General features: G+C 45.7%; 1 protein-coding gene across 1 annotated transcript in view; it reads right to left on the reverse strand.

Moving 5' to 3' along the window:
* ZNF341 (zinc finger protein 341) overlaps positions 1–14,295 on the reverse strand; it is a 1,063,660-nt gene that overhangs the window by 802,724 nt on the left and 246,641 nt on the right. The window contains exon 5 of the mRNA XM_044089011.1: positions 2,263–2,366. Coding sequence (XP_043944946.1) covers positions 2,263–2,366 — 104 coding nt within the window. The remainder of the gene's footprint in view (positions 1–2,262; positions 2,367–14,295) is intronic.

A 14,295-nucleotide genomic window follows, 5' to 3' on the forward strand; every position in this document is an offset into this window, starting at 1 on the left:
CTTCTGTGAGAGACTCAGGGGAGTCAATGTGCCTCCTTTTGCACGTATGTTTGCGGGGAACATCCTCCGGGGGGCTGTCAGAGGACTCCTCGCAAACAGCGACCTGTTCCAAGGGAACAGCTTGGGGCAAAGGAGCAGGCTGTCCCAAGGGCCGGATGGTGGAAGCCTGACCCAGTACAGATGGAGCATGGGACGGAGCCGAAGCAAGTGCCGGGGGTCCGGAGACCCTCAACAGGGCCCTCTCCACTACATCAAACGCCGAAGGGGAGCCGACCTCGACCAATGGATCCGACAATCGGCTCCCCCTCGGATCCGAGGAGTGGATCGGAGCCGGCGCCGAAGCACTCGGATCCGAAGGGACAGTGCGCTCCGACACCGAGAGGTCGGATCCGAAGCACTCAAGGGCAGGGTCGGATCCGAAGTACCAAGTACTATCGGCGCCGACCCACCCCCGGCTCCGAAGCTGCTCGGCTCCAACTGCTCCGAACCCGGGTAGCGGGTCGGAGAAGGAACAATAGGTTTAAAGAAAGGGGTCGAGCTCCCCCCCAGAGGGGGGGAGGCAAGAGCACTCCCATCTGCATCTGGGCCTGGATGAACCTTCTCATCATCCGGTCCAGATCAGCGTCTGACAAGCTATAGGTCGATCTCGACGAGGCCACCGAGGTAGGCCTTGAGTGCCTCCTGGGTAGCCTCGACGGAGATCGGGTCTCCTCCTCCTCAGGTCCCGGTGAAAAGCACACGGGTTACCGGAGCCGAGGAGGGGGAGAACCAGCAGACAAGGAGGCCGGAGGAGAAGCCCGCTTGGCAGGCGGGGCCGAAACAGAGGTCTCGGCCCGCCGCTTATGGTGCTTCTCCCTCCGGTCCCTCTTTCTAGCTTCCCTCTCCTCCAAACCACTACAGGGAGGTTGAGTCCCAGGAGGAGGAGGGGGAGCCGGAGAGGAGGTAACCGTCGAAACGGCTCCCCCCGAAGGAGCGAAGGCCGGAGCCAAATCCGGGGGCAAATGTCCCGCCAGGACAAGCTTAGACCTCCGCTCCTTCAATGCCCTGGGGTTGAACCCTGCACAAATGGAACATCCAGAAGTGAGGTGTTCAACCCCAAGGCATCGAACGCACCGAGTGTGGCCATCAGCAGGGGAAAGCTTATGGCCACACTCGGAGCACTTAGAGAAAACAGCTTTAGGTTGTTCTGACATCCTAAAAGCTAAAAAGTCACTTAAACTAAAGGAGAAAAGTAAAAGTAACTAAACACACACAACAGGCCCAAACACACACTACTCTACCAGCGAGGGGAGGGAAACTAAGTAAAAATAAAATTAAATCACTAAACAAGGATAACTATCAAAAGAGGATCCTAAACTTTCACTCAACTTTCACAAAAATTTTACATTTTAACAGTATAAAACTTTGAAAACACCACTTAGCTGAAGAGCTCGAGAACACTAATCTGGTCACCAGCGCGGCAAACTAGATCTGGGGTCATGTAGGGAGAGCAGGGCATTATGGGTGAGGGGAGGAGCTGAGAGCTCGGATCCATAGCTGGTAAACCATGCCGGTTCGGATCCGATATCGGATCCATAACCCACAGGTTGCAGACAAATGAATCTCCTACTTCAGATAATCAGTTATGTACTCACCATAACATTCCATGTGTGTTGTCCATCTCGCCTTCATTCTTAACTGGTTGGGTTTGGAACAGATCATTGGTTCTGACTTGGCCTTATACAAAAGCTCGAGGTCTTCTAGCTCGTGGCTGTAACCCTATCCCATCTTGCCCTAGGAAAACTGCCCATATCTTGTTTGCTGATACAATAAATGATACCAAATACAACTATCAGACAACTTATGGAGGAATGAAGAAGGTCCAAGAACATTTACTTCCAATTGTATCCGCTCTGTCCTCCAGGAGCCAAAGGCTGGGGGAAGGAGGGTGGGATGCAAGAATGAAGACAAGATGGACAACACATATGGAAAGTTATGGGGAGTACATAACTTCTTTATGTGATGTTGTCCTATCTCACCTTCATTCTTATCTGGTTGGGACAGCGTCCCTAGTACTAGCTTTCTTGGGTGGCTCAAGGGAGAATATTCTTCAGAACAGTGGACCCAAAAGTGGCCCTGTTCCTGGAGGCCAAATCCACTTTGTAATGTGTGATAAAGGTATGAGGCCTTGCCCATGTTGCTGCAGCACAAAACTGTATCAATAGGTAGTCTTGCCCAAAAAGCAGAAGAGGTTGTTGTGGCTCTAGTAGAATGGCCCTTTACTTTGCTGGGGAGTTCTTTCTTTTGCGATTTGTAAGTAAAAGTAATACAATCTGATAACCATTTTGAAAGTGTAACTTTAGACACAGGAACACCTTTCTTAGAGTCTGAAAATGATACAAATAATTGGTCAGACTTTCTGAAGTCCTTTGTCCTATGTAAATAGAAATGTAATTGTCTATGCACATCTAGTTGGTGTAGCATAAATTCTGCTGTGCTGCCATAGTTGGGGAAAAAAAAGTAGTTCTATGGATTGGTTCAAATTAGATTCTGAGCATACCTTGGGTAGAAAGGATGGGTTTGTTCATAGGGATGCTCTGTCTTTATGGAAAAGCATGTAAGGGGGTTTTATAGACAATGCTTGTACTTCTGAAACTCTTCTAGCAGAAGTGATGGCTATCAAAAGAATTGTCTTCCAAGTCAAATACTTTAGATCACAAGTTGATGCAGGTTCGAATGGGGGAAGAATCAAATGGGATAAAACAAAATTCAGGTCCTATAGTGCTGGGGTAGTTTTAATGTGTCATCTTAATAAAATAGTGCCCTTGAGAAATGCCTTGCAAAAGTCTGTGGGACATCACATTCAGCCCTGATTCACCTAGATAAAAATTAGATATCGCTGCTAATTGATTGAATTCTGATAGTAGCTGCAGCTGTGCCTTCATTAAATAGCTTTTCCAAAAATTCAAGAATGGAAGCTACTGGGGCAGAAAAGGGGTCAATGTGATTATTCAAAGCTCAAGAAGAAAATTTCTTCCATTTGCTCATATACAACTTCCCCCTTGAAGCCTTAGGAGATGAGATCAGGATACATTTCACTGATAGAGAAAGGTTAGGGAGCCTGGCTATGTTTGGAATCGGAGCATGCAAGCTGTCAATTTGAGGATTTGAAAGGAGGGGTGGAGCATCCCTGATGCACGAGTCAGAAGGTCCGGAAAAGGGTCGAGAATCCACTTCTCCTGGAGATGAGGCCAAAGGAAGGAGAACCAGATTTGACGAGGCCAGTATGGGGCAATGAATATCACATTTTTTCCTAGTGAACTGGCTTTCTGAAGAACTTTGGGCATCAACGGAAAGGGAGGAAAGGCATAGAGGAGACCCAAGGGCCAATCGTGTACAAGTGCATCCCTTGGTGACTCGCCTGGGGGGGGGGGGGATTAGGACAAGAAAGTGGCTGCATTTGGCATTTATGGACATGGAAAAAAGGTCACTGCAAGGCTGGCCCCATTTGCGGAAAATCTCCTCCTCTACTTCTTGTTTTAGGGACCACTCATGAGGCATCAGAATCGCTCTGCTGAGTTTGTCTGCTATCACACTGGATTTCCCCAGGATGTGCGCTGCTATCAGAAAGCAATGGAAGGAGATTGCTGACTGCCACACTCTCATGGCCTCTCGACAAAGAGGGTAAGACCTGGTTCCTCCTTGTTTATGTACCACAGAACCAACATATAGTCTGTCTGTATTGCAATAGTTCCTAGCAGAAGAGAGTCTTGGAATGCTTGCAACACTAGAAGCACCGCCCTCATCTCTGGGACACTGATGGTCAAATGGGCCTCGTGATCCTGCCAAGTGCCTTGTATTGTCCCTTCCCAGATAATGCCCCCCCCCCAACTCTATCTAGAAAGCGTCCGTGGTCACTGTGTGACTAAAGGCTGTGGAAGAATGAAGGGTTGACCTAATGTCACATGAACGGAGTGAAGCCACCAATGAAGGTCTTTCTTGCAAGATTCTGTTAACATAGTTTGGTTGGACATGGGTAGTTCCTGCTTGGACCACTGAGAGAACAGTAGCCACTGCAGAATTCTAATATGCAGGCCTGCTAATGGAATCAAGTTTATTGCTGCTGCCATGGTCCTCAAGACTTTCAGGACTGCTCTTGCTTGTACTTTTTCTTGGAAAGTAAGTTTATGACCTTATGTCATAGGACTTGAACTCTTTCAGGGGAACATTTTGCCATTATTTTTGTTGTATCTAGATGTGCTCCTATAAAAATGATACGTTGAGATGGCAACAAGGCAGATTTTTTGTAATTTACTGCGATTCCTAGGTGAGAGCAGAGATGCAAGGTTGGTGTCTCTCACTTTTGTTAGTAGATGCTCAGTGGTGGCGGTCAGGAGCTAGTCGTCTAGATAGGGAAATATTCGGAATCCTAGGCATCTCAAGTGAGCCATGACTACTGCCATATACTTGGTGAACACTCTGGGGGCTGTAGTGAGACCAAAGGGCAGAGCTCGAAACTGTTAGTGACTGTCTCCCAGCTGAAAGTGCAAATGACTCTTGGATCATCTGTCCATTTTTATGTGGTAGTATGCATCCTGGAGGTCAATATAGCACATCCAATCATCTTGTCCCAGAAAAAGGAGAATCGACTGCAGTGTTACCATCCAGAACTTTGACTTTCTTACTGATTAATTTAATTTGCTGAGATCCAGAATGGGTCTCGAGCCCCCTGTTTTTTTTTTTTTGGAACTAAAAAGAACCTTGAGTAAGTTCCGGATCCTATTTGGTCTGTGAGGACTGTCTGGATGACTTTTTTTCTAGCAACTTTTGTATTTCTAGAGTTGCCTGTTCCTTTTGACTGGATGGAATGTCCGGGATGTTTTTTATGTTTGGGGCAGGGAAAGAAAAGGGGATGGAGTAACCTCTGGATACGATACTTTGCACCCACTTGCCTTTGGTTATTTTTAGCCAGGCTTCTGGGTACAAAGATAAGCATCACCTGACTGCCTCCAGAGATGGATAGGCGGGGGCCTCCTTAAATGAGAGCTGAAAGGACTTACCAAGGAAAGATTCCCTGTCGCCCTGATTTTGCGGACCCCTTCTGCTGCGTGGTCAGCATCTTCCATTACTGCTTCCCCCACTGCCCCTGGGGGAAGAATCACCACATGTGGCCTGAAAAGCTCTCTGGGATTTTGAGAACCACACCCCCCCCCCTTTTGACCTTTAGGATAAGGTCTAGAAGGTAGGGTAAAACGGACTCTTACGGCAAAGAGAGTTTTTCCCTCTTGTTCACACCTGATTAGTGTGTCTTTGACTTTTGGCCCGAACAAGGACGAGCCATTGAAGGGGGCATTTACAAAAGAAGACTTAAAGGGCTCTGAAAAGTCACACAGGCGCATCCAGGAATGTCTCCTTAAGGAAATTCCTGAACCCGCTGCCCTACTCGCTCCATCAGCTGCATAAGAAACGAGTCTCATGGAGGAGTTGACCACTTGTATTCAAGGTGGAGAGCTGACCACTGGTATTCAAGGTGGAGAGCTGAGAAGAAACTTTTTCTGCTAACCCTTCAGCTACTGAACCCTGGAGACTTATCTCCTAGCTCCTTCAGGAGATCTCTCTGAAGTCTGATAAAGTGGGTGGGATAATTCAGCGATCTGAGTGAAAAGGTTGCTGAAGAAAAGGTGCGCTTTCAGTATCTGTCCATCGTAAAAGACTCTTTGTTCATTGGATGGACAGAAGAGGACGTCTCTGACAGCTCCGTTTTGGCAGCCGCCGCCACCACCATAGCATCTACTGGGACTCCATTTGTAAGGAAGTTTTTATCTGTAGAAGATGTTATGAACTTGTTTGGCCTCTGGGGAACAGGCTCCACTGAATCTGGAGGTACCCATGGCTTTCGACAAACTAGGTCCATCAAAAGGCAGAGACACCCAAGTGGCAGAAGGGCAAGACCCAAAAGCCTTCAGGTATACAGACTCCTCCTCAGAGGGGTTGATGGATTTCCAGCAGTCTCTTTACTTAAAGATTTCTAGGATGTCTGTAAAGGAGACATCCTCAGAGGGCGGCCATGGGGACCCTTCTGACTCAGCAAGGTATGTATCAGATGTGATGGACTCCTCTGGAGAGTCCAAATGCTTCTTCTTGCATAGTCTCTTATGAGGGACCTCTTCAGAGGGGTATTCTGGAGAGGTTTCAGAAGAGAAGGGTTCACCCAGTGGGGCATCCTGAGGTCTAGGGTCTCCGTGTCTTTGTGGATGCAGTGGTGCTGAGACAGACACCGGTGCCTTTGGGGGAAGACGGTCTGAACCGGAGAGTGGAGCTGCCTGTGGAGACAGCACTTTCATCACCTCGAAAGCCCCCTGACCCTGATCAGAGGAAACTCCCAGCTCCAAAGAGCCAGAAGACATCCCAGGAACCAAGGGGGTTGGCTCTGAGGGCAATGCAGGAGCTGAGCTCACCTGTGCCGAAGCCCAGAGAGGCATGTTCGGATTCGACAACTGTTCGATCCGACTCTCTTCTCCAGACCCGACTGGAGAGCATCAACTCCTAGACTCCTCAAGTTCGGATGGAACCGAGGATGTCGGAGCAGTAGTCAGGCCCGAAGATTCCTGCAATAGGTCTCTGCTCTGACGGTTCCATTATGAACAGTTACAGACATTCCAGCTCCAAAGTCCTGGGTCGGATCGGATGAGGAATTGATGGTGACATGGCAGGCTTGGTCAGTTCCGAAGCCCTCTGGTTCGGATCTGACAACAATTTGGCATGCGCTGGTGCCTTTGAAAGCCTCTGCACCACATCATCATCAGACAGGCTTCCTGATGGATCGAGTGGAGGGAGCAGGAGAACTGGAAACATGAAGTAATGGTGATCTTAAGGTAGGAGATACCGGTTCCAATTCTGCGGACCGGCTTCGTACCTGAAAACCCAATGGCTTGAAACTGAAGGAGCCAGGGTGGAAGGCTTCTCAGGCTTGACAGACTTCGGGTCAGGGGATGAGAATTTTTGCAATTTTTTTTTTTGGCTCAGACTAAGCCTCCGAAGAAGACGACCTTTTCTCTCATTTATCGGATTTAGAAGAGGGGGACTGAACCGATTTTGAAGGACCCTGACCTTCTTCTATGGCTTCTAAAAAGGAGGACTTCAAATCCTCTCAGAATCAAATTTGTTCTTTGTTTCTAGCAGTATTTTATGACTGAAGGAGTGGCATATGGCGCAAGACTCCTGGAGGTGTACCACTCAGATGTAATACACACATATTGTATGTCTTGTCTGTAACGGACCATTTTTGGCTGCACTTAAGGCATTTTTTAAACCCCAAGGGTTTAATATCCTTAGATTGCTTAGACATGTCTGCATTCAACAGCAATAACAAGCAGGAAAGAAGCAACAACCAAATCTCAACACAACTGTTTATATATATATATATATATATATATATATATATATATATATATATATATATATATATATACATATATAAACACACCAACTATAGGGAAAAAAGGCACTCTAATTAAAAAAAAAAAGGCAGCCCTCTAATTCAAACGAGCTAGTTTTATTTCAATAAAGAAAGGTTAACTAGGGAAAAAACTCAAATTTTACAGCTCTATAACTTAAACGACCTTGATTAAATATCCAAAGAAGGAAAACCCTCTAATTAAAATGGGCTTAAGTAATAAGTTTTTAGTCGGGACAGGGAATGGAAAAAGGCCTTGGGAATAAAAACAATGGCCAACAGCAGAAAAGTACAGTTTTGTACCTACCATAAATGTAGATGTTCGAAGATCCACATTGCTGCAGTCCTTACATATGGGTAGTCCGCTGTCCTCGGTCGGCCCGAATACCAAAGTATTAGGCTGACGTCGGTCAAGGCGCTTTAAACTGACATCAGGACGTCAGGGTACAAAAGCGCATGACCGACGTCATTTCCTCAGTCTTTTCTTGCCCCAGATGTCAGAAGGCCCTAACAAGAAAGGCCAAAGCCAAAAAACTAGCAAAACTAACCAACCACCCGTGCACTAACCATATTTACAATATGTACAACACAAACCACACCACCACCTTCAACAACAGAGGGGAAGGAGGCAGGGTAAATTGGACTGCAGCAATGTGGATCTTCGAACATCTACATTTATGGTAGGTACAAAACTGTACTATGTTCTTCATCTCACATTGCTGCAGTCCTTACATATGGGTAGAATCCCAAAGCAGAGGTAAGGGAGGATGGCAAAACTATAAAGCATTAGGAGCTGCCAAAATGCCCTGTAAAATTGCAGTGGCAAATCCAGCCCTAGATTTAGAGTAAAGTGGAAGGTGGTAATGCTTAGAGAAAGTATGCACTGAACTCCAAGTAGCTGCTTCCAAAATATCTTTAGTAGCCACCCCTTAAAAAGCTGTAGAAGTGGCAGTAGCCCTAGTGGAATGAGGCCTAATCCCAGCTGGAATCTCCTTACCATGATGGGAATAACAGAAAGCAATACAAAACCAATCCACTTAGAAATAGTTTGTTTTGAAACAGGTTTGCCCTGAGAACCCAAAGCAAAAGAAACAAACAACTGCTGAGACTGCCTGAACCCTTTAGTTCTGCTCAAATAATATCGCAACTGTCTGTGTATATCCAAAGTGTGCAAAATCCTTTCCCCTTTATTTTGGGGTTTGCATAAAAAGTAGGCAAACCAATAGTTTGGCTTAAAGTCACACTAGAACCCACTTCAGGCATACAAGAAGGGTTAGTGCTAAAGACACCCTATCCTTGTGGAAAATTAAGAAAGGCTCAACTGCCATAAGGGCCTGTAATTCAGAAACCCTTCTCGCAGAGGTAATGGCCAACAAAAAGCAGTCTTCCATGATAAATATTTCAACTCTGCCGATGCTGCAGGCTCAAAAGGTTGTAGAGTGAGTTTCTCCAACACAAAATTGAGATCCCAAGCAGGAGCAGGAGCTCTACGTGGGGGTCTTATATTCTTTGCCCCTCTAAGGAATTGCTTAAAAAAAGGCTGAGAAAATAATGGTGGGTCACAGTCATAGTGAGCAGAAATTGCTGCAGCATGAACCTTTATAGAGGAGAAGGACAAACCTTTGTCCAATAACTCAGTAAGGTATTGAAGCAACACTTAAATTAGGTTTAGAAACATCAAAGTCCTTTGCTGTACTCCAAAATAAAAATCTCCTCCATTTATCTGCGTAAACTTTCCTTGTACTAGGCCTTCTGGCCTCCAAAATAACATTCAAAACCTGTTGTGGAAGCTGAGACCCTCCAGGGTTTATAACAGAATATGCCAGGCTGTCAGATGTAGAGAATGAAGTTTGACATTGAGTAAATGACTGTTCTCCTGAGACAGCAGGTGAGGAATCGAAGGCAAAGGCCATGGAGGCTCCTGTACCAGACTTCTCAGTAATGGGTACCAGTGCTGTCGAGGCCAATCTGGAGCTATTAAAATCATGTTTGGCTTGTCCTGTCTGACCTTCAGCAGTACCCTTGGGAGGAGAGGCAGAGGTGGAAAGGCATACACGTGAAGATTGCTCCAATTGAAAGAGAGAGCATCCACTTTCCAAGCTGTGGGATGAAACCTTTTTGTGCAAAACTTTGGCAGCTGGTAATTTAGTGGAGAAGCGAACAGATCTATGTCTGGAGTCCCCCATAACACTGTCAATCTCTGAAACACATGAGGATCCAATTTCCACTCGTGGGGATCCATAATTTGTCTGCTCAACACATCTGCTAAGGAGTTCTGTGCTCCTGGCAGAAACCTTGCCTGAAGATTTAGCTGTAAACTGAGAGCAGTCTCCCACAAAATCATTGCTTGTCTGCATAGAGGATAAGAATCGTTCCCCTTGCTTGTTGATGTACCACATGACAGTTGTGTTGTCTGTTTGAATCAACACCTGCCCTGGAAGAAGTAAATCCTTGAAAGCTATCAATGCAAATTGGACTGCTAACATCTCCTTCAAGTTGATATGTAGATGTTGAAGTCTGGCAGGCCACGTGTCTTGTACCCATTTTCCATGTAGATGAGCTCCCCAAGCTTTGTCTGAGGCATCTGTCGTTAAAATCTGACTCGCCTCTGGCCGGGTCACAGAGAGTCCCTTGTTTAGGTGACATTCCTGAGCCCACCACAAAAATTCCTTTTGAATGCAAGGTATTATCTGAATGACAGTGTCCAAATCTTGGCAGTGCTGTGTCCATACATTCTTGAGATACCACTGTAGCTTCCTCATATGCAGTTTGGCATTGGGAAGTACCAGAATACAAGATGCCATGAACCCCAAGGCTTGAAGGACTGTCCTTGCAGTCAGCCTGGACTGACGAGACAATTGATGGAAGTAAAGAGAAAGATTCTTTTGTTTGTCCGGGGTCAAAAAGGCCATCTGGGATGCTGTATTCAGTCTCACACCCAGAAAGCACATGTCCTGAGAGGGTACTAGACTGGACTTTATTTCGTTCACAGAATACCCCAGGCATCTTAACACTGCCATCACATACTGTAAATGATGAAGAAGTTCGTCCTTTTCTTGGGCCAGAATCAGGCAATCGTCCAAATAAGGATAGATTTGTATTCCTCTTAGCCGGAAGAAAGCTACCACTGGAGCCAGAACCTTCGTGAACACTCTGGGCGCAGTAGATAAGCCAAAGGGCAATGCAGAGAACTGATAATGTGAAGTCCCAGCCCAAAACGCAGATACTTCCTGCAACTGGGCCTGATAGGAACATGAAGGTAAGCTTCCTTGAGATCCAGAGTCACCATCCAGTGATCTTTGCCCAACAGAGGTAAAAGCTGTTGTAACGTCAACATTTTGAACTTGGGAATGTCCAGATATATGTTGAGGATAGATAAATCCAAAATTGGTCTCCACGTGTTTCCTTTCTTTGGTACTAGAAACAGGCGAGAATAAAATCCTAGGCCCACTTCTGGCAGAGGGACCGGTTGTATGGCCCCTATTTGAAGTAGTAGAGAAATTTGTTTGTGAGCCTCTAGTCTTTGCTGAGGAGGAATGTCCGGCATGCCTTTGAAAGGAGGCAAGGTATGGAAATAAAACTTGTAACCCTGGTGTATGATATCCAATACCCATTTGTCTTGGGTAATCAACATCCAATTTTCCTTGAAGAGTGCTAACCTTCCTCCCAAAGGTGCTGCCAGGCAAGAAGGATCTGGCAGCTGAAAAAGTAGGTCATTGGGCCTGTTTACGAAAGGACTGGCCCCTGCCCTCACCCGAAGATTGTGCAGGTGAACTCCCTGTTCTAGGTCTGAAAGAACTCTGAGCTCTGCCCCTACCACGTCTAGATCTACCCCTAGACTGAGAATCATAAGAAGGATACGTCCACCCCTTAGCAGGCCAATTCCTACTAAACTTGGAGGCTGAACTTGCAAAAATCTTTAACAGCCTGCATAGACTTAGCCTTGTCTTCCATTTTCTTCAAGACTGACTCCACAGGTGAACCAAACAACACATCAGACTGCAAAGGAGCATCCAAAATCCTTGTCTTAACATGGTCAAATAAATTCTGATCCTTCAGCCAGGCGTGCCTGCGAAGAACTGAGCCAGTGGCAGCCACCCTAGACGAGGCCTGCACAGCATCAAAACCACACTGTAATGAATGCTTACCCACCTGTTCAGAGACATGCACCAAATCTTGTAATTCCTTACACTCAATGCCTTCCGCCAGAGCATCCACCTTAGACTTCAATTGAGAAAGAAGAAAGTTTTGATATTTCAACATATGAAACTGGCAATTCAAAGCCCTCATAGCTAAGGTAGAAGATGTATAGACCTTCTTTCCCCATCTATCCAAAGCTCTGGCTTCTTTATCTAGAGGAACCGGATTTTTACAACAGAGGCCTTGACACCCTTAGGTCCCTGACTAATAGTTTCTGGGTCCGCCCTAGGACTCTTATAAAGATATTTATGAGCCTCAGGCACCCTGTAATACCTATCCGGTTTAACAGGAGCAGGAGGCAGAGAATCAGGATTAAGTGAAGCCTCTGCAAACGCATCTTCCACAACATCCAGAACAGGGGGTATAGCCAAGGGCCTATGCTGGGGTAACAGCAAAAATTCCCTAAGCCTTTTCTGAGAATCAGAGAAGTCCTGACCTTCCCACTTAAAATGTTCCCTCATAGAATGAAGTGTCTCTGAAAAAGAAAAATCCTCTGGAGGAGAAGCAGAAGGAGTGGAATCATCTGCATCAGAATCAGAATAAGGAGAGTACTCCTGCAAGTCTTCAGCTGAAGACTCTGAAACATCCCAAGCCTGCTCAAAACTTCCCAACTCTGGCTCCACCCTAGGCCTCTTATCAGGAGGGGGCAAAGAACCTCTAATCAGAGTAATCAAATCTTCTGCCATTTTAAGCATGTGCTTCTTAGGCACAGACCCTGCTGAACTAGGAGTGACACCAACAGAAGCTAAAACTGGCCTGCCTCTAGGAGAAGCCTTGGAAACAGAAGGAGAAGGCCTAACCACCCTAGGAAGGGAGGGGAGTACAGTAACTTGAGAAGCCCCTTCAGCCTGACCTGCCTCCTGAGAGACCACCTCCTGCAAAATCAAAGTCTCCCCCTGAGACTCCAGAGAAGTCTCCGTCGGAACCACCGGTTCCACTGAAGCCTCTAAAGAACCGGCGTCCGGAACAGACGACTCATCTTGCCTGGGTTTAACTGCTTTGTCTTTGCGCTTCTTCGCAGAAGCGGGCGCCGGAGAATCCGACGGCATATTATAATTGCACCGCTTCCCAAAGACCAGCCTAGCACAATCCAACCTTCGCTTAATAGTGCGTTTATTGAACCTAGCACAAAAGCGACACCCAACAACGTCATGCTCAGGCCCCAAACAAGGAATACACAAAGAATGATAATCCCTATGCGGTATCTGTTTCCCACAAGAAATACAGTTATTCACTTTTTCTGACATCCGGTAAAACACTGAGGCAAGAAAAAACCAAAATATTCCCCAACGGGGTACTTAGCCAACTTGGATTCGGTCTGAAACTCCAAATTCGAAAAATTTCAGAACGCCGAACGGCACTTGCAACGCTGCTTCTGCATCGGACCATGCGGCAAAAAAGACTGAGGAAATGACGTCGGTCATGCGCTTTTGTACCCTGACGTCCTGATGTCAGTTTAAAGCGCCTTGACCGACGTCAGCCTAATACTTTGGTATTCAGGCCGACCGAGGACAGCGGACTACCCATATGTAAGGACTGCAGCAATGTGAGATGAAGAACATCAACAGTAGTGAACACACTAAAACTGCCTAATGTCAATTAGTTATAATAAACAAACTGTCCTAAAAAGATAAACAGTAACAATATAATAAGAAATAATTTTGACTTAGCTAGAGCCAGTACAAAGCACTCGATCTTGTTTAGCGGCAAAAGATCTGGGGAGTTTTCCTAGGGCATGATGGATAATGTTACAGCCACGAGCTAGTAGAAGATTTCGAGCTTTTGTAGAAGGACAAGTCGGACCAGTTAAGAATGAAGGCGAGAGAGGACATCATCAAATTTATTCTTTTGAGCTGGGATACAGGAACTGCACCCAGACATGTTAAGGCCTCGGTAAATTTAATGTCATTGGCTGCTAAAAGAGTAATTACTAGGAAATGGAAATCAAATCTAAACCAACTGTAATTGTAGTAGTGAATATTATAAAGGAAATAAAAAAATGCAGGTGTGATCTTTAGAAAAGGGAAGGAGCAAACTACACAGAAATAAATGGAATCTGTGGAAATGCATGCAGAATAATGTTCAGGGAGAAGAATGAGGTTTAAGGGAAGGCAGGAATTGATCAAATTATGTAATGTTGGAATGAATTATAATTATTAAAAAAAAAACCTATATGTATAATGCATGAAAATAAAAAAAAGTTTGCTGTAACTTCTTTTCTATTATTGTATATGTACCTGTAACATTGTTTACAACTGAAGAATTCAATGAAGGTGTTTTAAAAAAAAAAAAAGACGGCAAAAGTGGGGGATGAAAATATGTAGTCCCATCTGTCCAGAGCTCTGGATTCCTTATTAGGAAGGTAGACAGACTTGGAATTCTGCTCAGCGGCCTTTCTGAAAGCAGTTAACACAAATTTTGAACTCTACAACTGGGTTCTGCAACCAGCTTACAGTCCTTGGGAGGCCAGTAGATCTTGTTAGCCACCATATCAAAGTTATTCCAAACATTCTGTGTCACCAGCTAAACCCTCTCCTCAGCTGAGGAAACCACTAAAGAAAACAGTTTGGGAGTACAGAAGGCCATGTCAAGAAGAGGTTCAAACTCAGTCCTTCCCCTTAACACTAATGAGCACCAAAAGTTTCCCCCAGCTTTATTTC

Source organism: Protopterus annectens, chromosome 12.part0 (genome assembly GCF_019279795.1).
Source record: "Protopterus annectens isolate FY-2018-M chromosome 12.part0, PAN1.0, whole genome shotgun sequence".
Lineage (NCBI taxonomy): Eukaryota > Metazoa > Chordata > Ceratodontiformes > Protopteridae > Protopterus > Protopterus annectens.